Source organism: Sarcophilus harrisii, chromosome 2, assembly GCF_902635505.1.
Source record: "Sarcophilus harrisii chromosome 2, mSarHar1.11, whole genome shotgun sequence".
NCBI lineage: Eukaryota > Metazoa > Chordata > Mammalia > Dasyuromorphia > Dasyuridae > Sarcophilus > Sarcophilus harrisii.
The window spans coordinates 662,317,911-662,340,760 of record NC_045427.1 but is presented as its reverse complement, the minus strand read 5'-3'; the positions used below and the strand labels follow the sequence as shown (position 1 = coordinate 662,340,760).

The following is a 22,850-nucleotide window of genomic DNA, read 5'->3' as shown; positions in this document are numbered from 1 at the left end:
CAGTAGAGACACTGCTGGATCAAAGGGTATGCACAGTGTGATAGACTTTTAGGCATAGTTCCATATTGTTTTCCAGAATGACTGGATCAATTCACAACTCCACCAACAATGTATTAGTGTCGCAGTTTTTCCACATCCCCTTCAACACACATCACAATCTATTCCTGTCATGTTAGACAATCTGAAAGATCTGGTACCTCAGCATTGTTTTAATTTACATTTCTCTGACCAATAGAGATTTAGAGTATTTTTTCATAGGACTAGAAATGATTTTAATTTTTTTATCTGAAAACTGTCTGTTTAAATCCTCTGACCATTTATCAATTGGCAAATGGCTTGCATTCTTATAAATCTGAGGCAGTTCCAAGACAAAAGTTTTCAATGCGCAGAATCACTTAAAAATCCAATAGCTCACATCCCAAGAATGATTTAATTTCTAATGACCTTCATGCACAAATACATTGGATTCTCACAGTCAACCTGGGACAACACAGAAAGAACCTTCATTCTTGCTACTTGTACACCTCAGGCACCAGCTCAGAGGATTGAGTGACTTGCCACAAATACCAGCAGCAGTGGCTGGAATTCACACCCTGTGAATGGCCAGCGACTGTCTACAGTATTTGACAAATTATAAAATTTTTCCTGTTCCCTTTCATTGTCTGTACTTTTAAGTGATCATTTTCAATTTTATTTTATTTTTTTCTGATAGATTATTTGCATACTAAAAATGGTTTTTTTTGTGGGGATGTGGTTTCCTATTTTATCTGAGGCACATGTGATTTTCATCTGATGGTTTACTTCTTTGAGATAATCATTGCTTATTTATTTTTTAAAATTTATCATTACATTGCCCTCCACTCTTTTAACAAACCCAATTTTTTAAAAAATGCAGGAAATCATCCACATCTGAAAATATGAGTCTCATTGTGAAAATGTAGTTAATCATTGGAAGGATAGAGCATGCTATTGCACTCTTCCTCTTTAGAAGTTCAAAAATTACTTGAAGGATTGAGATAATGAGTGAAGGGATTTCATCCAAAAATTTGTCAGTGCTGTATTAAGAGGAAAACTATCCTCTGAGACAAGTTTGTCCATATATCCATCTTAACGACTCTTTCTCAGTGACTTTAAGCTGCCATGATCAGGAACATGCAGCTTTTGGGCTTCATGGGGTGCTTCCATCAAACCCTGATGTCTTCTATGTGCAACGGAATCATCCAGATTCTCAGTTTGACATCAAATTATTTCCAGGATTACAGGAAGGTTGGACATTCATGAACAAAGGGCCAGGGGCCTGCAAAAGCCCTCTCTCTCCCTGCACCAGAGCAGTTCCCTCATTGCTAGGTTCCCTAGTGACCACATCTCCTCAAACCTGTAATCACCCAATCAAGACAGTCCCTGGTTCTGCACTCTGGCTCCAGGGCTGGCAGCCTACTTGAAAACCCATCACGAGGAATCCCCAGTAGAGGCCATCCTGAAATCCCCATGGGAGACCACAACCCTTCCACAAAAAGAGCCCTAAGGGGCCACTCATTGACATGCTGAGGTGGTCTTTTAATCGGAACTTATGCTTTGTTTACGTTTCTCTTCTTCCATGTGGCAGTCTCTCAAAGGATTTGATTAGCAATGTGGGTTAAATGTCCAGTAGAGTGTCAGGGAGATAAGCTACTTTACCAGTGGTTAAAAAAAAAAATCTGAAGATATTCTGTCCTTTAAAATGATGCTTTTGTGAATTAAACATTATTAAAAAAAAAACCCCAAAAAACAACATAATGTAATATTTGAAACTGACGTTTGAGTACATTTGCTATTTAAACTAATACTTGTCATGAGCCAATGGAAACAAAGATCAATTTAACAGTAATTAGCAAGTAATTTCCACTGGTTACATTTAAAGAAATGACATTGCACCTCTAAACGGGAGCTTGTTCACTTCTCCTTCCATGGTCCACCTCATACACGTGTGACCGTTTTCATCACATCTGTTTCAGAATCAGAACAGAGCTGAGGGTAAAAGGGGAAAAATATGAACAGGGCCTTCAATCAGCAAGACTTGCGTGTTCATCCAAACTCAGCAATTTGCTAGTCAACTTACAAGATCTCTGTCTGTCTCAGTTCCTTTATCTATAAAAAGGGCACAATAATGGCACCCGAGTCCTAGGGTTCTCATGATGATAAAATGAGACAATACTGATACACTGCATGTCACAGCAGGTGTGGTATAAATGCTAGATATGGTATTTCATTTTGACCATTATCTCCCCAATTTTACTCTCCTTCTTAAACCATCAGTACCTTAATTACTTAGTGATTTGGGGAGGCACTAATTTGATCCTATTTATCTACCCCACAGAGGGTTTCTACATACTTACACGTGTGTATTGTCTGCCCCAGCTGTCTGTGACCTCCACGAGAGCAGGAGGGGTCCCTTGTCTCTCTTTATGTTTCTGGGGCACAGCCCAGGTCCCGGCTGATAGCAGGCATTTAAAAGTTTGCTGACTTGGAGAAATTCTAAGAATTGGCTCATCTGGGACAACCCGATCCCCTTTTGGCACTTTCAGGAAAATTCCATTGCACCATTATGCAAACAATGACTCCTTATGGATCCCACATGATCACTGGAAGGGATCCAAGGCCACGGAGTGCCTCCCACTCATTTTATAAAGGGGAAACTGAGATTCAGTGACTGGCAGAGGAGAATCTGAGAAAGAGATCTTCCTAAAAAGTATCTGAAAAAGAATTCCAAGGCTGGCCTTTCTCCCCCAAACCTGCATTTTCTTTGGGGTAACTCCCAGAAGTCACTAGTACTGCTCATATCCCTGCTGTCACCTCACTCACCTGGAAAGCAGCTCCTCAGGCCTTCTTGGTCCAGCATCCAGGGTACTTGTCCTTGCTTAAAATAAGAAATCACATCTTCTCTGAGAACCGGAAGCCCTGGGCATGGAAATCAAGGAGGGATGAAGAGAGAAGCTTGAAACTGAGTTTTCTTTAGGGAATGGGGAGAGCACCCAAAGCGGCTCCATTGAGATTCAGTTCATTATATTGAAATTGGAGTTTGTAGTCACCCACTAGTGCTTGTAATGCAAGACATCTATGATAAAGTTTGTCCCATCATCCTGTTGTACACCTTTTTTGGAGAAACAGTCAAATGCTCTTTCCCTCCTCCCCCTCCTGTTGTCCTATTAGGTTCCATTCTGGCAGAGGGTTTTAAGCCCACAACTGCATAAAAAGTGTTACTGAGCCTGAAAATTATGCCATACATGTTTCTATCAGCTCTTTATCTGGATGCAAATCACAGCTTTCTTCATTTGTGCTTTTTCACTAATTTGGGTATTTAGAATTGTCAACTTATCTTATTTCCCGGAAGTTTTTTCTTAAACAAAATTTTTGTTAATTGTTTATATTATAAAGAAAGCATAAGGCACAGCACCTGGCAAACAACATCTGGAAAGAAATGCTGATTCTCTTCCTTTCCTTTCCCACCACTGGTGCTAGAATATGAGGGCAATAAGAAGGAAGATCAAGGATAAGTTTCCTGTACTAGAAACAACCATGGGCTTTGGGCTACAGAGAGATGCTTGCTAAAAAGAAGAGTATTCCCAATCCTGGCCCTGAGCCAAAGAGGGACAGGTTTTCAGCTATAACTGTGGGAGCAATTTTCAGAGCTCTGGTAGACCAGTCTGTGTCCAGGTAGAGGTCAGCCAAAATAAGCTCAGAGTAGTTCCTTGGGTGAGATGCTTCAACACTGGTTTCATCTCTGACTTGAACCTACCTAGAAGTGGTAAGTGACAGCTTCAGCAGCAACCAAGGACACCCTCAGTTTTCTATCCCACAAGGAAAAGACACACAGGAGGACACAGCAGACCAGAACTTTCCCCTTCCTGACTGATACACCCCCAAACCCTGCACCCCAGGAAATGAAGATACGCCCTTTTACTACAGATTCAGAGTTAACCCAGGAAATGTCCTTACCCAGAGACAGCAGGTTCCGGGCATTCTCCAACATGACCTCCTTGTACAACTCCTTCTGGGGAGGATCCAAGAGGCCCCATTCCTCCTGGGTGAAGTCCACAGCCACATCCCTGAATGTCACCAACTCCTAAAGCACCAAAGTCAGGAGATGAATTCTGAGGTGACTTTCAGCTCTACAAGAATCCAACCAACCCTCTCCAGTTTACAAGAGGAAACTCAAGCAGAGACAGGATAGTCTCAAAGCTGAGGCCATTTCTGAGAGTCGGCTCCTGAAACCAGAATCTTACTGCGTTTTTACAAAAGCATTTTATAGAAGCAGTTGGAACAAAGCTGAGAAATGTCTTATTGTTGAATGCATTTCCTTGTGGAATCAGGAAGAGTTTGTGTTTATCTGTGAGGTAGATGGATCTTTGGAGAGCAAGAGGGTGATGGGAAGTTTCTTCCTTAGCTGAAGTGACTTAAGTGGTAGCTGACCTTCCTCCTCTTCCCTCTGCTCCCAATTTATCTCATTCCCAGTCCCCAACACCTGTACCAGCAAAGGCTGCCTTGCAACTCCTTCAGATGCTGTGATCCACAGCAATGGAAGCTCTTGGGCAATTATCTGTCCCCTAAAAATTCCTCGATATTTATTTGCCACATTCCCCTTGTCCATCAGAGAGGGAATGAAGAAGAGGCCCTCAGGGAGGTGGGAGATTGTTGGAATCTTTACAAACTGTTAAGTCATTAGAGTTGATAGAGACAATAATTATCTACTTTAGCATGGTTCAGTATGATTAATCTGATCCTACCAGATGTTATGTGCCAGAACTTGAAACAAGGTACTAAGTACAACTGATAGACAATAATGCTTGTATTCACACCTTTAGAGAGCTCTTATAAGCAAGAAGTATTTAAGTATTCATTGGAGTTCACACGGGAGATTTCAGAGTTTAGTATAAGATATCAGAATTCACCCCTCCCTTGAAGCTCTCAGGACCAGAGAGCACTCTGGGAGAAACCCATAATCTCTTTCTCTCAGAAGAGATCCTATATAAGAAACAGACAGAGGCTCTCTCAGGGAGTTGAGCTGAAAACATTGAGAGAAGAGTTCATCTGAATTAGATTGAAGAAGGGAGCATCGGTCAGTTCAGCAGAAGAGATGGAATGGATGTCTCTCCTCCTGTCCTTGTTGGTTCTTATATACTCTATTATAATTACATCATTGTAGGTGTCAATCTTGTAGAACTATGTTAAGTACTAAGTACATGTACTGAACTAGGAAACTCACAGCTAAAGTAGGTAACCATTGTCTTATCTATTGCTCTGAGTTAACACCTTGTTTCAATTATGCTTCTCCAGAGTTCTGGCTCATTACAGTTCTATATACTATATATAAAGCAGAGCTAACTATAACTAACTGGTCAGTTTGCTAAACTCCTTTATGCTTCTAGGCTGCCATTCAATGTAACAACCTGTTATGTTCCTTTAATGGGGTCTTCCCAATTCTTTTCTTGGGTAACCCTATTGCCCTTTCAGCACTATTTCATATTTCCCCTTGCTGGTTCTTATTTTCTCTCCATTTTCTCTATAACTTGCTCTCCTAAATAATGTTACCTTTTGGTAAGGAGAATGGCCTTTGTGAACTTGGGACATGTTTGGTTCTAACTAGGAAGGGCTACCCTGACCTCCTCATGGTCTCTGTGTAATGCACATTTCAGCTTTACTTTTCTGTATTTGTTCACTTCTGAATAACTGAGGAAGTTATTGTTCTTTTACATTTTTTGAGATTGCCATGGATTGCTGAATCTTTTTCTCGAGGGAGAACTTCTTCATCCATAGGGTAACTTTTCAGTAAAGGAAGGAAGTCTTGATGGACAACTCATCTCTGATTGATTCCTTAACTCACTCACAAGAGAAGATATTGCAAAGCTTTCCTTCACAAGCCTCCCACAGCTCCCCCATTAACCAACAGGAAGGGGTCTTAATGCACTCCCAAACTTCTCTTAAAGAGAAAGCCCAGCTACTCCTCATCATTCATTGGCTCTCCTCCTTTGGGACTTTTCTGACTGGGCTCTCCACAAGTCCCTGAATCAAAAGGCTGCTTTTCAGGTAGACCTCTTTCCATGTTTCTTGGACCTTGAGTTTTGTTCTGATGATTGTCAAGATGCAGAAATAGAATACTGAAATTCTGGTGTGGTAACTCTTCCCAAAGAAAGAGAAGAGAGAATAGAAAGGAAATAAAAAATATACCAAAGTGAAGGAGAGCCCAGAGGAAATGAAATAAACAACAATTAACAGTCAAAAAATCTGCCCTTGCTGAAGGGAAATACACACCAGGGACATAGAAAAGCAAAGGATGGGAGCTCTCAGGGAAGGGCACTGGTCAAAAATAATGGAAACTCTCATGAAGGAAATGGCCAAAGCAAACTGGTCACTTCTGGACAAGAAAATGAAAATGCAATGAAAGGAATCCCCAGCTCATCCACAGTGTTCTAAAAACCAAACTCGGGATCCAAAAACCAAACCCATGGCTATAAACTACCAGGCTGCTAGTCGTTACCTTTAATACAAAATCCTACCAGCCTTGAGAAGAAAGACCTTCTCATACAAGGAATCTGCCTGACTTCTGTAGGCTGATCTGTCCCAGTGTTCTCTACCAAATTCGTTTTCATGCTTATTTTAATACCTTTACATTTCTTCAAAAATCTGGCAGGAACCAATCAGATTTTTCTACAAAACCCTTTTCATATACATTACTTACATAAGATTTCCTTCCAGAGTGGATTGTCTGATGTCCATAAAGACTTCTCTTGAACATATAAGTCTCTCCACATTGGATACATTCATAAGGCTTCTCCCTATTGTGTCTTTTCTGATGTACAGTAAGATATCTCTTGCTTCTAAAAGCCTTTCCACAGTGCTTACAATCATAAGGTTTCTCTCCACTGTGTATTCTCTGATGTACCTTAAGATGTCTCTTGCTTCTAAAAGCCTTTCCACACTGGTTACACTCATAAGGTTTTTCTCCAGTGTGTGTTCTCTGATGTACAGTAAGATCTCGCTTGTATCTAAAAGCCTTTCCACAGTGGTTACAATCATAAGGCTTCTCTCCAGTGTGTGTTCTCTGATGTACAGTAAGATCTGCCTTGCATTTAAAAGCCTTTCCACACTGCTTACATTCATAAGGTTTCTCGCCAGTGTGGATTCTCTGATGAATAATAAGAGCTACCTTGCTTCTAAAAGCCTTTCCACATTGGTTACATTCATAAGGTTTCTCTCCAGTATGGATTGTCTCATGTCTAAGAAGAGCTACTTTGCTTGTAAAACCCTTTCCACACTGGTTACATTCATAAGGTTTTTCTCCAGTGTGCATTCTCTGATGTACAGTAAGATCTCTCTTGCATCTAAAAGACTTTCCACAGTTACATTCATAGGGTTTCTCTCCAGTGTGGGTTGTCTCATGTCTAATAAGAACTACCTTGCTTGTAAAACCCTTTCCACACTGGTTACATTCATAAGGTTTCTCTCCAGTGTGGGTTCTCTGATGGGTAACAAGTGCTCCCTTCTTTCTAAAGGCTTTTCCACAGTGGTTACAATCATAAGGTTTTCTCTCCAGTGTGTGTTCTCTGATGTTCAGTAAGCTCTCCCTTGCTCCTAAAAGCCTTTCCACAGTGGTTACATTCATAAGGTTTCTCTCCATTGTGGATTCTCTCATGTCTAGTAAGAGTTCCCTTGCTCCTAAAAGCCTTCCCACAGAGGTTACAATCATAAGGTTTCTCTCCAGTATGAATTCTCTGATGTCCAATAAGATTGTCCTTAATTCGAAAAGCTTTTCCACACTGGTTACATTCATAAGGTTTCTCTCCAGTGTGGATTCTCTGATGTACAGTAAGATGTCTCTTGCTTCTAAAAGCCTTTCCACAGTTACATTCATAAGGTTTCTCTCCAGTGTGGGTTCTCTGATGTACAGTAAGATGTCTCTTGTTTCTAAAAGCCTTTCCACAGTTACATTCATAAGGTTTCTCTCCAGTGTGTGTTCTCTGATGTACAGTAAGATGTCCCTTGCTTCTAAAAGCCTTTCCACACTGGTTACATTCATAAGGTTTCTCTCCAGTGTGGATTCTCTGATGTATAATAAGAATTCCCTTTTGTCTAAAACACTTTCCACATTGGTTACATTCATAAGGTGTCTTGCCAGTTTGAATTTTCTCTTGTGTAACACAGATTTCTCTCCAAGTGAAGTCACAGGGACTTATGGATGGTGGCCTGTGAGGTTCTACCCCAGAAAGGCTCATCTCCTCAGTACTGTCCTTCATTTCAATGCTGATCTCTTGCTCTGAAAAAACAACGAACAGTAAAATAGACAGTATACACACATATATATTAGTATTCCCTTCCCTCCTTAAAATGAACACAAGTCAAATCATTTTGTGTTTGTAAAACCAAAAGAGAAAAATCTTTTGTTTCTTTTCTTTTTTTTTTTTACTAAAACTTTATTTTCAAAATATATGCACAGATCGTTTTCAACATTCATTCTTGCAATACCTTGTGTTTCAAATCTTTTCTCCCTTCCTTCTCCCCCCCTCTACATAGCAAGTAATTTAATGTATCTTAAAATATGTACCATTCTTCTCTACATACTTCCACAATTTATATGCTGCACAAGAGATATCAGATCAAAAAGGAAAAAAATGAGAAAGAAAACCAAATGCAAGCAAACCACCAAAAAAAATAGGTGAAAGTGGTGATGCTTACTCAATACCCACAGCTCTCTCTCCACTACAGAAAGGACTTCTACAAACATTTTTGCACATGTGGAAGGCCTTTTCCGTTCCTTATGAAGGGAAGGTCCAGAAATTCCATTCCCTTGAGAGAAAAAATGAATGAAAATCTATTTGCCCCTTTCATCTGCTCTCCTATTATAGGCATCTCTACTCTACCTATTATTATACTATTTCCTTAGTCTTTACAAGGCCCAAGCATTGACTACCTAATTGAATCCAAATTCTACAAATCTGACTTATCCCACTCATCACCAAGCAAATAATATCAATACATAACAATCTCGGTCAAACATAAGCCCTAATGCTTATAACCCTAATCCTATTTATTGCAACCACAAACCTTCTTGGACTCCTCACTTACTCATTCACTCCTACTACACAACTCTCAATAAATATCAGTATAACCGTCCTCCTTTGAATGGGAACAGTGGTACTAGGATTTCGCAATAAACCAAAAACTTCACTGGCCCACTTCCTACTACAAGGAACTCCAACACCTCTAATCCCCATACTAATTATCATCGAAACAATTAGCCTGTTTATTTAACCACTAGCCCTAGCAGTGCTACTAATAGCTAATATCACTGCCTGCCACCTATTAATTCACCTAATCTCCCGGCTGCCCTAGTACTCATATCCATTAACATCGTATTATCATCAATCACACTCATTATCCTTTTCCTCCTCACAATCCTAGAATTGACTGTAGATATAATCCAGGCCTATGTCTTTACCCTACTAGTAACTCTTTAGGATACAAGTTCAGTAGAGACACTGCTGAATCAAAGGGTATGCACAGTGTGATAGCCCTTTAGGCACAGTTCCATATTGTTTCCAGAATGACTGGATCAATTCACAACTCCACCAACAATGGATTAGTGTCCCAGTTTTTCCCTATTCTTTTCAACATACATCATTGTCTTTCCCAGTCATCTTAGCCAATCTGAAGTATCTGGTACCTCAGAGGTGTTTTAATTTGCATTTCTCTGACCAATAGTGATTTAGAGCATTTTTTCATAGTACTAGAAATGATTTTTATTTTTTCATCTGAAAACTGTCTGTTTAAATCCTTTGACCATTTATCAATTGGAAAATGGTTTGTGTTCTTATAAATCTGAGGCAGTTCCAAGAGAAAAGTCTTCAACGGGCAGAATCAATCACTTAACAATCCAATAGCTCACATCCCAAGAATGATTTAATTTCTAATGACCTTCATCCAAAAATACATTGGATTCTCACAGTAATCCTGGGACCACACAGAAAGAACCTTCATTGTCACTGCTTGTACAATTCAGGCCACCAGCTCAGAGTGATTGAGTGACTTGTCCCAAATCCCAGCAGCTGTGCCTGGAATTCACACCCTATGAATGGCCAACTTCTGTCTACAGTATTTGACAAATTCTAAATTTTTCCTTTTCTCTTTCAGTGTCTGATCTCTGACATAATCACATTCAATTTTTTTTCTGATACATTATTTGAATACTAACACTGCAAGGTTTTTTCTGGGGGATTTTTGTATTTCATCTGAAGCACATATGATTTTGTTCTGATGCTTTACTTCTTTGAGATAATCATGGCTCATTTATTTTTAGAAATTTATCATTACATTCCCCTCCACATTCTTTTAACAAACCCAATTAAAAAAAAAAAGCAGGAAATCATCCACATCTGAAAATATATGTCTCACCCTGAAAACAGAGTTAATGATCCTGTGTCATGGAAGGACAGAGCATGGTATTGCACTCTTCCCCTTTAGAAGTTCAAAACATCCTTGAAGGATTGAGACAACGATCCAAGGGATTTGATCCAAAAATGTGCCAGTGCTGTATTAAGTGGTAAATTCTCCCTTGGACAACAAGTATGTGCACAACACGCAGCTTTTGGGCTTCGTGGGGTGTTCCCATCAAACCCTGATGGTTTCTAACTGCAATAGAGTCTTCCAGATTCTCACTTTGACAAAAAATTTGTTTCCAGAATTCCAGGAAGGTGGGACATTCATGAACAAAGGGCCACGAGTCTGCAAAGGCCCTTACTTAGTCTCTCTCTCCCTGCACCAGAGCAGTTCCCTCATTGATGGGTTTCCTAGTGATCACATTTCCTCAAACCTGTAATCACCCTATTATGATAGTTCCCGGTTCTGCACTCTTGCCCCAGTGCTTGCAGCCTACTTGAAAACCAGTCACTAGGAATGACCGGTAGAGACCATCCTGAAATCCCCATGGGAGACCATAACCACAATTAGACCAATAAACAAAACTAAGAGTTGGTTTTATGAAAAAACTAACAAAACAAATAAATATTTGCCTACATTTCATGATGAGAAAAAGAAAAGAAAAAAAACCAAATCACCACCATCAAAAGTGAAAGAGGTGAATGTACCACCAAGGAAAAAGAAATTAAAGTAAAAATTAAGAGCTTTTTTCCCCAACACTATGGCAGCAAGTCTGACACTCTAATTGAAATGGAAGAATGTTTACAAAAAATACAAATTTCCCAGGTTAACAGAAGAGGAAATAAAATATTTAAATAGTTCCATTTCAGAAACAGAAATTGAACAACTCATTAATGAATTCTCTAAGAAAAAATCTCTAGGGCCAGTTGCATTCACCGGTGAATTCTCCCAAATATTTAAAGAACAATTACTTCTAATACTACGTCAACTATTTGGAAAAAATAGGTGAAGGAGTACTGCCACATTTCCTCTACGACCCAGTTATGGCACTGCTACCTAAAACACAAAGGGCTAAAAGAGAGAAAAAAAATAAATTACAGACCAATATCCCTGTTGAATACTGATGCACAAATTCTAAATAACATATTAGCAAAGAGATTACAGCAACTTATGAGCAGGATAGTACACTACAACCATTTGGGATTTATACCAGTAATGCATGGCTGGTTTGTTATCAGGAAAACTTACTCCAGTGGATCACATCAATAGCAAAACGAACAGAATCATATTACAATCCCAAAACAAGCAGAAAAAGCTTTTGACAAAATACAGTACCCATTCCTATAAATAAACACTAGAGGGCACAGGGATAAAGGGAACTTTCCTTAAAACAATAAGCAATACTTTGTTAAAACCTATAGAAAGCATTATATGAAATGAAGAGAAGCTGGATGCATTCCCAGTAAAATCAGGGGTTAAATTACACCACTATTATTCAATGTTGTTCTAGAAATGTTAGCTTCATTGATAAGAAAAGAAAAAGAAGCAAAAGGAATTAGAATAGGCAATGAGGAAATAAAACTATTACTCTTTAGAGGTGATATGATGAGTTACTTTGAGAATCCTAGAAAACCATCAAAATATCTACTGAAAACAATCACAGCTTTAGCAAAATTGCAGTATATAAAATGAAGCTACACAAATCATCAGTATTTCTCTATATTACTGATAAAGCCCATAAGCAAGAGATACAAATAAAATATCTATAGACAAAATAAAATAAATGGGGAACAAGCTGCCAAGGCAAACTGAAATACCATATGAACAGAATTACAAAACACTTCTTACACAAAGAAAATCAGATCTAAACAACCGGAAAAATATTGTCATGGTTAGGTTGAGCTGATATAAATCACAATTCTTCCGAAACTGGTCTATTTGTTCAGTGCCATAACAATCAAACTACAAAAACATTTTATAGAACTAGAAAAAAAAAACAACAAAAAGCTATCTAGAAGAACAAAAGATCAAGAATATCAAGGGATTTACAACAACAAAACATAAAGAATGGTGGTTTAGCAGTACCTACACTAGAACTATGTTACAAAGCAGCAGTAAGCAAACCATTTGGTACTGGCTAGAAAATAGAGTTGGGCATCAGTGGAACAGATTATATATGTACAGGACACAATAATCAAAGCCTATGGCAATGTAGTATGTGATAAACCCTAAATTCAAGGAATGGAATAAGAATTCTCTGTGTGACAGAAATTGCTGGGAAACATGGATAATAGTATGTCACAGACTCAGCATAGATCTACATCTTACACTCTATGCAAAAATAAAGGGAAAATAGGACATGATCTGGGCATAAAGGATGATACCATAAACCAATTAGGATTACAAAGAATAATTTATTTATTACATCTTTGCAGAAGGGAGGAATTTATGGGCAAGGAAGCACTAGACAACATTGTCAAAGGCAAAATGGACAACTTTGATTACCATAAATTAAAAGTTTCTGCACAAACAAACCACCAGAAAACAAGATTAAGAGGGAAGTAAAAAGCTGGGAAAAATATTTATGGCCAGTATATCTGATAAAAGTTTCTTTTCTAAGATATATAAAGAACTATTTCAAATTTATAAGACTACAAATCATTCATTACTTGATAATATAGTCAAAGGATAGGAACAGACAATTTTCAGATGAGGAAATTAAAGCCAATTAGAATTATAAGAAAAAATGCTCTAAATCACTATTGATAAGAAAAATGCAAATTATATAACTCTGAGCTATCACCTCATACCTCTCAGATTGGCTAAGATCAGGAAAAGATAATGATAAATATTAGAGTGGTTGTGGAAAAGTGAGATACTAATGCATTGTTGGGGGAATTCTGAAATGATCCAACCATTGTGGAGAATAATTTGGAACTATGTCCAAAGGGCTATCAAACTGTGCATACCCTTGGATCCAGAAGTGTCTCTACAGGCTCTTTATCCCAAAGACATCATCAAAAAGAGACAAGGACCCACATGTGCAACGATGATTGCAGCAGCTCTTTTTGTGGTAATACAGAAGTGGAAATGGAATGGATGCTCGCCAATTGGGGAATGGCTGAACAAGTTGTGGAACATGAAGATCATGGACTATTATTATTATTATTATTATTATTTTAAATCAGTAATTTATTTGAAACCACCACACAGGTCTCCTCTATTCTTTTTTTTTTTTTTTTTAATACTTATAACTTTTTATTGACAGAACCCATGCCTTGGTAATTTTTTATAATATTATCCCTTACACTCACTTCTGTTCTGACTTTTCCCCTCCCTCCATTCACCCCCTCCCCAAGATGGCAAGCAGTCCTATACATGTTAAATTTGTCACAGTATATCATAGGTAAAATATATGTGTGCAGAACTGAACAGTTTTCTTGTTGCAAGGAAGAATTGGATTCAGAAGGTAAAAATAACCCGGGAAGAAAAACAAAATCGCAAACAGTTTACATTCATTTCCCAGTGTTCTTTCTTTGAGTGTGGCTGCTTCTGTCCATCACTGATCAATTGAAACTGAGTTAGATCCTCTCTTTGTCGAAGAAATCCCCTTCCATCAGAATACATCCTCATACAGTATCATTGTTGAAGTGTATAAGGATCTCTTGGTTCTGTTCATTTCACTGAGCATCAGTTCATGTAAGTCTCTTCAAGCCTCTCTGTATTCATCCTGCTGTTCATTTGTTACAGAACAATAATATTCCATAACATTCATATACCACGATTTACCCAACCATTCTCCAATTGATGGGCATCCATTCATTTTCCAGTTTCTGGCCACTACAAACAGGGGTGCCACAAACATTTTGGCACATCCAGGTTCCTTTCCCTTCTTTAGTATCTCTTTGGGGTATAAGCCCAGTAGTAACACTGCTGGATCAAAGGGTATGCATAGTGTGATAACTTTCTGATAATAGTTCCAAATTGCTCTCCAGAATGGTTGGTTTCATTCACAACTCCATCAACAATACATCAGTGTCCCAGTTTTCCCTCATACCTTCCAACATTCATCATTAATTTTTCCTGTCATCTTAGCCAATCTGACAGATGTGTAGTGGTATCTCAGAGTTGTCTTAATTTGCATTTCCCTGATCAATAGTGATTTGAAACACTTTCATATAAGTGGAATAGTTTCAATTTTATCATCTGAAAATTGTAAATTCATATCCTTTGACCATTTATCAATTGGAGAATGGCTTGATTTCTTATAAATTAGAGTGAATTCTCTGATATATTTTGGAAATAAGGCCTTTATCAGAACCTTTAACTGTGAAAATGTTTTCCCAATTTGTTGCTTCCCTTCTATTTAATTTGATATAATCAAAATTTTCTATTTTGTGATCAATAATGATCTCTAGTTCATCTCCACAAGTCTGAGATGTAAACTATCCTATGTTCCTCTAATTTATTTATAATCTCGTTCTTTATGCCTAAATCATGGACCCATTTTGATCTTATCTTGGTATACAGTGTTAAGTGTGGGCCCATGCCTAATTTCTGCCATACTAATTTCTAGTTTTCCCAAACTAGCCAAATAATGAATTCTTATCCCAAAAGTTAGGATCTTTGGGTTTGTCAAACACTAGACTGCTATAGTTGACTATTTTGTCTTGTGAACCTAACCTATTCCACTGATCAACTAATCTATTTCTTAGCCAATACCAAATGGTTTTAGTGACTGCTGCTTTATAATATAGTTTTAGATACAGCTAGGCCACCTCCATTTGTTTTTGTTTTTCATTAATTCCCTTGAGATTCTCGACCTTTTGTTCTTCCATATGAATTTTATTGTTATTTTTTCTAGATCATTAAAATATTTTCTTGGGAGTCTGATTTGTATAGCACTAAATAAATAGATTAGTTTAGGGAGTATTGTCATCTTTATTATATTTCCTAGGCCTATCTTATGGACCATTATTGCTCTAAATAAATGATGAACAAGCTGATCATGGAAAAGCGTAGCAATGTTTACTTGAACTGAGTGAAACATGCTCAACCAGGAATACATTGTACACAATAACAGCCAGGATGTGCAATGTTTAACCAGAAAAGGATTGGTTCTTCTCAGTAGTTCAGGGATCCCAAGCAGTCCCAAGAGATATGTGTGTGTGTGTGTGTGTGTGTGTGTGCATGTGTGTATAATGATTATTGAAGCTGTTTACCTTCAAAACATATGTATACATCATTTTTCAACATTAACCCTTGCAAAATCTTGTCTTCCAATTTTCCCTTCCCTTGACCCAAGCCCTCCCCTAGATGGCAAGTAATCCAATATATGTTAAATATGGTAGAAATAGATGTTAAATCCACTATATGCATACATATTTATACAATTATCTCGCTGCACAAGAAAAATCAAATTAAACAGGAGAAAAAATGACAAAGTAAAATGTAAACATATATGAAAAAGAGTGAAAATGCTATTTGTGAACCATACTCAATTTCTACCCTCTTCTCTCTGGGTGTAGATGGTTCTCTTCATCACAAGATCATTAGAACTGGTCAGAATCATCTCATTATTGGAGATAGCCACTTGCATTAGCATTGATCATCACATAACCTTCTTGTGCCCAGTACAATGATCTCCTGGTTCTGCTCATTGCACTTAGCCTCAGTTCATTTAAGACTCTCTAGGCCTCTCTGAAATCATCCTGCTGATCATTTCTTATAGAACAATAACATTCCAAGACATTCATATGTCATAACTTATTCAGCCATTCCCCCACTGATGGGCATCCACTCATTTGCCAGTTTCATGTCACTATGGAAAGAGCTGCCACAAACATTTTTCCAACGTGGGTCTCTTTCCCTCCTTTAAGATCTCTTTGAATCCCAATAGACTTTAGACAGAAACTGCCATCTATCTGCATCTACAAAAAGTACTGAGGAGACTGAATGCAAATCAAGACATGCTATCTTCACTTTTTTTTTTCTGCATTTTTTACCTCTCCCATGGTTTTTCCCTTTCCTCTGAATTTTCTTTCAAAACATAATTTATAAAGCAATGTGAATTTAAAATAAATCATCTCACTACAATTAAAAAAAAACAAAACAATTCCAAGTCAGGTCTCTCTCCCCAAACCTAGCATTTTCTTCAGGCTACCTCCCAGAAGCCTATTGTAATGCTCATATCCCTGCTGTCACCTCACTCACCTGGAGAGCAGCTCCTCAGGCTTTCTTGGTCCAGTATCCAAGGGGCTTGTCTTTGCTTCAATAAGAGATAACGTCTTCTCTGCCAACTGAAAGCGCTGGCATGGAAATCAGGGAGGGATGAAGGAGAGAAGCTCGAAATTGAGTTCTCTTTAGGGAATGGGGTCAGGATCCAGGGCTGCTCCACTCTGAGATTCACCCTGTTACATTGAAACATATGAGTGTATCATCACCTGCAAGAAAACCATAATAGGGTTTGTCACATCATCCTGCTGTTTTTTGGAGAAAGAGTCAAATGCTCGTCCCCCAAACTGTGATGCGATTAGCTTCCATTCTGGCAGAAGCTTCTAACTCTGTACCTGGGTAAAAAGGGCTACTGGGCCTGCGCAGACTCCAGCCTTAGCCTTAGCACACCTGCTTCATGGAACAGATCCATTCCCTAGTTTCCATCAGGGCCTCTAAAGGAGAACACCTGAACCAGGGAAAGCAGGAAGCCCGTGTCCCGAGGTCTACCTAAGAGCTGGGGACGCCCCGCTGGAGTCGGGGCTGGGAGTCTCTAAAGGGAAAGTGCAGAGGAGCCGCAAGTCTGGGACCGATGGGAACCAGCCTAAGGAGGGTTCACTTAAGGGGGCCGGGAAAGCGCTTTGGTCACTGGGTCCATGGCGCGCTCCTGGCCGTAGGAAGGGGGGTCTCGAGGATCTCTAAAGGGACTGGGTCTAAGGATCTAAATCAATAAGCAAGAGGTGGGGACAGGGAGGGACTGGATCCCGGCTCCTGATCAAAAAGCTGAAATCAGGACTCTGGGCTTACTCGGGAGAAAGTCTTCAATGTGGGCAAGGGGAAGCAGGAAGTTGGGGAGCTCATCCAGCAGCGAGACTTAAGCGGGTGCTTCCGGCAGACCCGGAGGACACTCTCCACGAGGTCAGCGGAGGAGGAGACTCAGCGGCCGGGCCAGCGCGCGGCCGCCAGCAAGTGCGGGGGACGCTGGCTCCGACCTACCTGGGAAACGCACGCACGGTTCTGGCTTCCAGAAGACAAACTAATAAACGGTCCGCGGGAAGGGAGGACCACCTGAAGGGCAGGAAGCTTCAGACAACCCTCTGCGAGTCTTTCTGGTCCTCATAGCCCCGCCCTGCCCATCCCCAGGAGCAGGAGGCCTTTGCAGGGCCAAGACTACAGGCCCCGCCCCCGGCTCGGGATCTCCCCCACCTCCACCTCCTCCCAGGCTGCCCCACTCCCTCCACCGCCCCTTTCCCCGTCTGCTTCATCTCTGATTTGTTTCCTTCAAATCCTCCCAGGAGCTCCCTCCCCTCTAAGCTTTCTTATAAACGTGGAGCTTATTTCTGGAGTTGTTATCCCTTCTCTGGAAAGGAAGAAACATAAAGTGCAGAAATGGAGCTAAGTTGAGTCTAAGCTGTGCAGGGAATGAGTGTTGATGAATCATTCCCCCCACTTATCCTTTAAATACCTTTGCCAGAAAGGTATTCACCTATCAGGTGACTCGGCTGAGATTGGTGAATACTGAGTGAGGGGTGGACATATAACTATTAAGATAATGGTGAATTTTGCCGGACTAGATTCCAAACTGTGCTTACAATTTCATGAGGGTGGACTGCTTAGCAAAGTCAGAATAAGAAACAAAAAGGGAACTGGATCTATGTCCTGCTACGCTGGTCACTGAATTCCATCAGTCCGGGCTATGAAAGTGATACATGGAGTGCTTCTCTATGTAACATAATTTGGAACTATTCAACTGAATTGATTTCATTTGACTGCCAGTGATTTTATCATACTAAAAATCTATGATATACTTTATTACTTTCTAATTTTTTTGGTATTGAGAGTTGGGGAAATATTGCTAATGCTTCTCTCCCTTTTATCAGTCTTTCTCTTCCCTTTGTTTTCCTCTTTCTCTTCCTACCTTCCGATGGGGCAAAACACATTTCTCTACCAAACTAAGTGTGTATGTTATTCTCTCTTCAAACCGAATCCGATGAGTTTTAAACGATGCTCATCCCCTTCCTTCCTTCCTGCTACTACAATAGTTCTTTTGTGCTATATTTTACTCCATTTAACCTCTCCATTCCTATTCTCCCCCCAGAATCCTTTTCTGCCCCTCAATTTCTTTTTTATACCATCACATAAAACTTGACTTAGACCCACCTTTTCTGTCTAGGAATGCTCCTTTTCAGTCCCCTAATTCTCAAGAGTTATGGGTTTAAAATATCATTTCCCACGTAAAAATGTAAACAGTTTAACCTTCAAATAACATTTTTTTCCCCCTTTCCCATTTGTCTTTTTATGCTTCTCTTGAGTCTTATAGTTGCAAATCAAATTTTCGGTTCAGCTCTGGTCTTTTCATCAGAAGTGTTTGAAAATGCCATATTTCATTGAATATCACCGAACCCTAATGGACAGTTCCCTTAAAAGCTAATGCTCAATGGTAGTTGATTCTTGGCTGTAGTCCAAGCTTCTTTACTTTCCACAATTCCATAATCCAGGTCCTTGTGATTGTTTGGGATAAAAAGACCTACCCAAATTGACTACTACAGAGATCACTCATAGAAAGCAGAATTATTTTTTAGAATCTCAAGAAGCAGAGCCCATCCTGATCTGTGAGCAAAACTTCACAGCAGGATAGGGCCAGAGCCTTGAAAATGCTTACAGCTTTTATACATTTCAGACAAAGAACCTCCAAAATCCCACCCTCTATATGTTGTGATTGGTCACATAAATCTACTGCTCCCCTAGTTGGTCAGTGGAATGTAGTGGACAAGGTGATACACAGCTTCTTCCAGGTTTTATCTAAAATCCAGGCTCCAGAGAAGCTGAAACTGAGGCCTATAAGGCTTGATCTACTTTAGAATCTGTAAGTTCTTCACCTTTTCCCACACAGTCCCCCTTGTTATTCATAATTATATTTGTACATGTAGTTCCTCATGAAGAACTAAAATTGTGGTCAAATTCGATGAACATTTCTACATATTGCTTATTAATCTCCTCATCTGGATCATCCCCCGTTACTGCCTCCCATCCCTCTTTCTGTAAAATCATTATTTAAGTGGCATCCTCTGTATGTAAGATTCTTACCAGTGATCTTTGAACTATTCTTGTTATCAATGTAATTATACAGGGTAAACATAGTAGCAACAGAATAATACCACTGATTGCAATGTCTGTACAATAAGAGCTGTTTCCACCAGCCACTATCAAACCAAGACCACCAGCTATTTGTGAAGTGAGATTTCCAAATTTGTATAGTCACATGAACTATCCTGCGAATGACCTTAGTAATTTCTTTTACTGGTTGTCCATTGTCATCAATTTGCATACAACATTGTTTCTCACAGACCCTTCCCTCCTCCTTCCTCTGCTAACAGGTAATTTGAAACCAATCTAGGTTATAAAACTACTTCTCTTGTCTGGGTGGCTTGATTGGCTAATAGATTAAGGGCCTGAGCAGTTTGGTTAGTTGTTACCTCTAAGACTGTTTGCAGTTGAATTAATCTGTTATATATATATATATATGGTCTTTGTGTAATACACATTGAAAATTTCATTTCTCTATTTTTTCACTTCTGAACAAGTGAGGAATTTATTGCTCTTTTATACTTTTGGGGATTCCCATGGATAACTGAATTTTCTTTTTCTCTAGGGTGCCTTGATTCCTTCTTCATCCATAGGATGGCTTCTCAGTAAAGGCAGGCAGTCCTTGTCCTGATGGACATCTCATCTCTGATTGAGTCCTTAACTCACACCCAAGAGAAGATATTGTAGACCCATTTCCTTCACAAGCCTCCCACAGTCCCCTTTTACTAACATGAGATAGGAGCTAATGGAATCCCAGGCTTCTCTGAAGGAGGAAGCCCAGGTATCTCCTCATTATTTACTGGCTCTACTCATTTGGGAGTTTTCTGACTGGGCTCTCCACACGCCCCTGAATCAAGTGCCTCCTTCCCACCCAAAGTTCTTTCCATCTTTCTTTATTGATCAGATGGGGGGAAAAGCCAGAGGGGTCGTCCAAAGAAGAGAAAACCTTGAATGAATGGTAAGTTTAATTTGATGTTTAGGTCCCAAGTAATGAGGCAAATAGTAATTGGACTATACTCTATTAATAACATGATTGGATAAAGAATGGTCCCCGCCCTCTCTGTCAAGTCCTGATGTTTTAAGGGAAATGAGATTTTGGTGGTGGAGGCAGAGAGAGGAAAGGGAAAGCTGGGAGGGTTGGGTCTGGTTCCATTCTCCGGCTGGTCGTGTGGCTGGTGATCTAGCAGCTTTTGCTAGTGACAATTGTTCGCCCGATTTCTTCCACCTGATCCTTCTTCATTGAGGTAAGCGCGTTTTCCCCAACCCAATTCCTACTCCTGGGGTTTAAAAAATAATGGCTTTAATTGGCAAATGGGAAACAACTGAAGAAGTCTCCAGTACCAGGAACTTGGGTGGGTATTGTTAATGACAAAAGGGAACTTTTTTCTTAAAACTAAACAGTAATCTTTTTTTTTTTGCCAAAAGGGGACAAATGTAGCTAAAGCTTCCTGCCCCCAACCCTTTCCCCCGAACCCTAAACCCCACCACGAGTGGGTTAAAAGCATCTTGTGATAGGGACAAATTATCTTGGGAACAGGTAGCTAGACTTTGGGACATTAAACCATCTCCCTTGGTTTGAAGGACCGATCTCTCGAGATCTGGCCCTGTTGACAAAGATGTTATATTAAATGAAAAGGCCTATTCAATTATGGGTATTTTGTTTTTTACAATATAATTCAGTTAGCATTAAGAAACCCTATCCCTGAAAAAAACCCTTTTACCCTTGGAGCCAAAGGGAGGTCCAAAGGAAGAAGGCCAGAAGAATTAATGACCATATCCCCACAGGGCATGGGATTAAGCAAGGTGGATGACTTTCCACCTCAGGAGGAGCTTCAGCCCCCATCTCAGGAGAAGGATTGAATCTCCTCCTCCAATTTCCCCTCCAGGGATAGAGGGAGGAGGGGCAGGGGTGGGGCGGACAGTACCACATCCCCGCATCCCGTATCCAATTAGAGAAAAAGAGGAATGAAGGCCAAAGAAAAGGGCGGGACTGAGAGCTCCAACCCATATCTTTCCCCTGTTTTTTTTGTCTCCAGTAAAAATAAGATGCCCCTTTTGACATAGAAATACAAAGACCGAAAAGGCCCTTTCTTTTAGGGGAAAAATATTAAGATGCTATTATAGAATCTTTTGAAATCTTTATTAATGATGGAAATCTATAGGGGGATGTAGAATGGGAAAAATTAATGTGGCTTTCAAAATAGGACCTTGGGAACAAGCCCAAAAATAGTCAAATGGATGGCAATCACCATGACCACTAACAGGTATAGGTCCATTAGATAACAAGATTGATTTCCAGAGAAATATGAGCAAAATTGCTAATCTATAAATCATGGATTTTGATTCAAATAAAATGACAAAAGGGAGGTTTAAAAAAATGACACAAGGGGAGAACCCTTTGTTGACTTTGTGGGAGTTTGAACGTATCAAAGAACTAATGGGGAAAATTCATCAAAGATGTTTTAATAAGGCAACTTCAAGGTAAATGGGTGGCGAAGGATTATACTAGGACTGCAAGGATGCCCTTTAGAGGGTTCATGACGTTGTGCCAAGGGGACAAATGCCTTTTATAGGACTATATGGACTTCCCAAGATCCCAAATGGGGAACAGGGTCCCTTCCGGCAAGGGACTTCAGAGAACGTCAAGCCTGTGGTGAGGGCATCTGAAAGCTCAATGTTTTATAGAGGCAGGGAGAAAGCAGGGTGGGAGAACAAGACCCAAACCCCATGTCTAAATGCAACAGAGGGCTCCCATTGGGCCTCAGAATGTGAAAGGTTCAGGGAAATGGGAAAGGGCCCCCCCAGGAAAAAACACTTGGGGGGATGGCCCAAAAGTGCCCCCAGAGGTTAGAAGTCCAAACCCAGACGACCAATCAGCCAGGAAGCCATATGATGGGAAAAGGGATTAAAATCAATCGGGGAACCGGATGGGAGAAAGGGATTACAATTAGGAGAAAGAGTTTAGGCTGAGAAATAGATACTCCCCTGGAGGTGAAATCTTTCCTCTCCATATGGACCCTTGCCCAGGCACATAGGCAACCATTTTACCCCCAAAGAGTCAAACAGTGTCCATCCACACACTGATGGGGCTGGGAATGTAATAATATCCCAGTCACCAATAAGGGAAATGTGGACTTATC

The 22,850-nt window shown here is 39.8% G+C and overlaps 2 protein-coding genes across 7 annotated transcripts in view; both read right to left on the bottom strand.

Annotated features, from left to right (window-relative positions):
- The window catches only part of LOC111718933 (zinc finger protein 300-like), a 177,555-nt gene extending 159,770 nt beyond the window's left edge, over positions 1 to 17,785 (bottom strand). For 2 of the 6 annotated variants that reach the window (XR_004232628.1, XM_031957091.1), the window contains exons 1-3: positions 6,716 to 7,649; positions 3,976 to 4,102; positions 2,842 to 2,937 (exon numbers count right to left, since the gene is read on the bottom strand). Coding sequence is in view for 2 of the 6 variants with exons in the window: in XM_031957091.1 (XP_031812951.1) it covers positions 2,842 to 2,937; positions 3,976 to 4,102; positions 6,716 to 7,639 (1,147 nt within the window). In the remaining 4 variants the exon portion in view is untranslated. Of the gene's footprint in view, positions 1 to 67; positions 2,008 to 2,841; positions 2,938 to 3,975; positions 4,103 to 6,715; positions 7,650 to 8,030; positions 8,291 to 16,623; positions 16,854 to 17,619 lie in introns of those variants that run through there. The other 4 variants (XR_004232629.1, XM_031957092.1, XR_004232630.1 and 1 more) reach the window with 4 other exon arrangements.
- Positions 1 to 22,850, bottom strand: part of LOC111718837 (zinc finger protein 260-like) — a 99,071-nt gene that overhangs the window by 5,803 nt on the left and 70,418 nt on the right. The window lies entirely within an intron of this gene.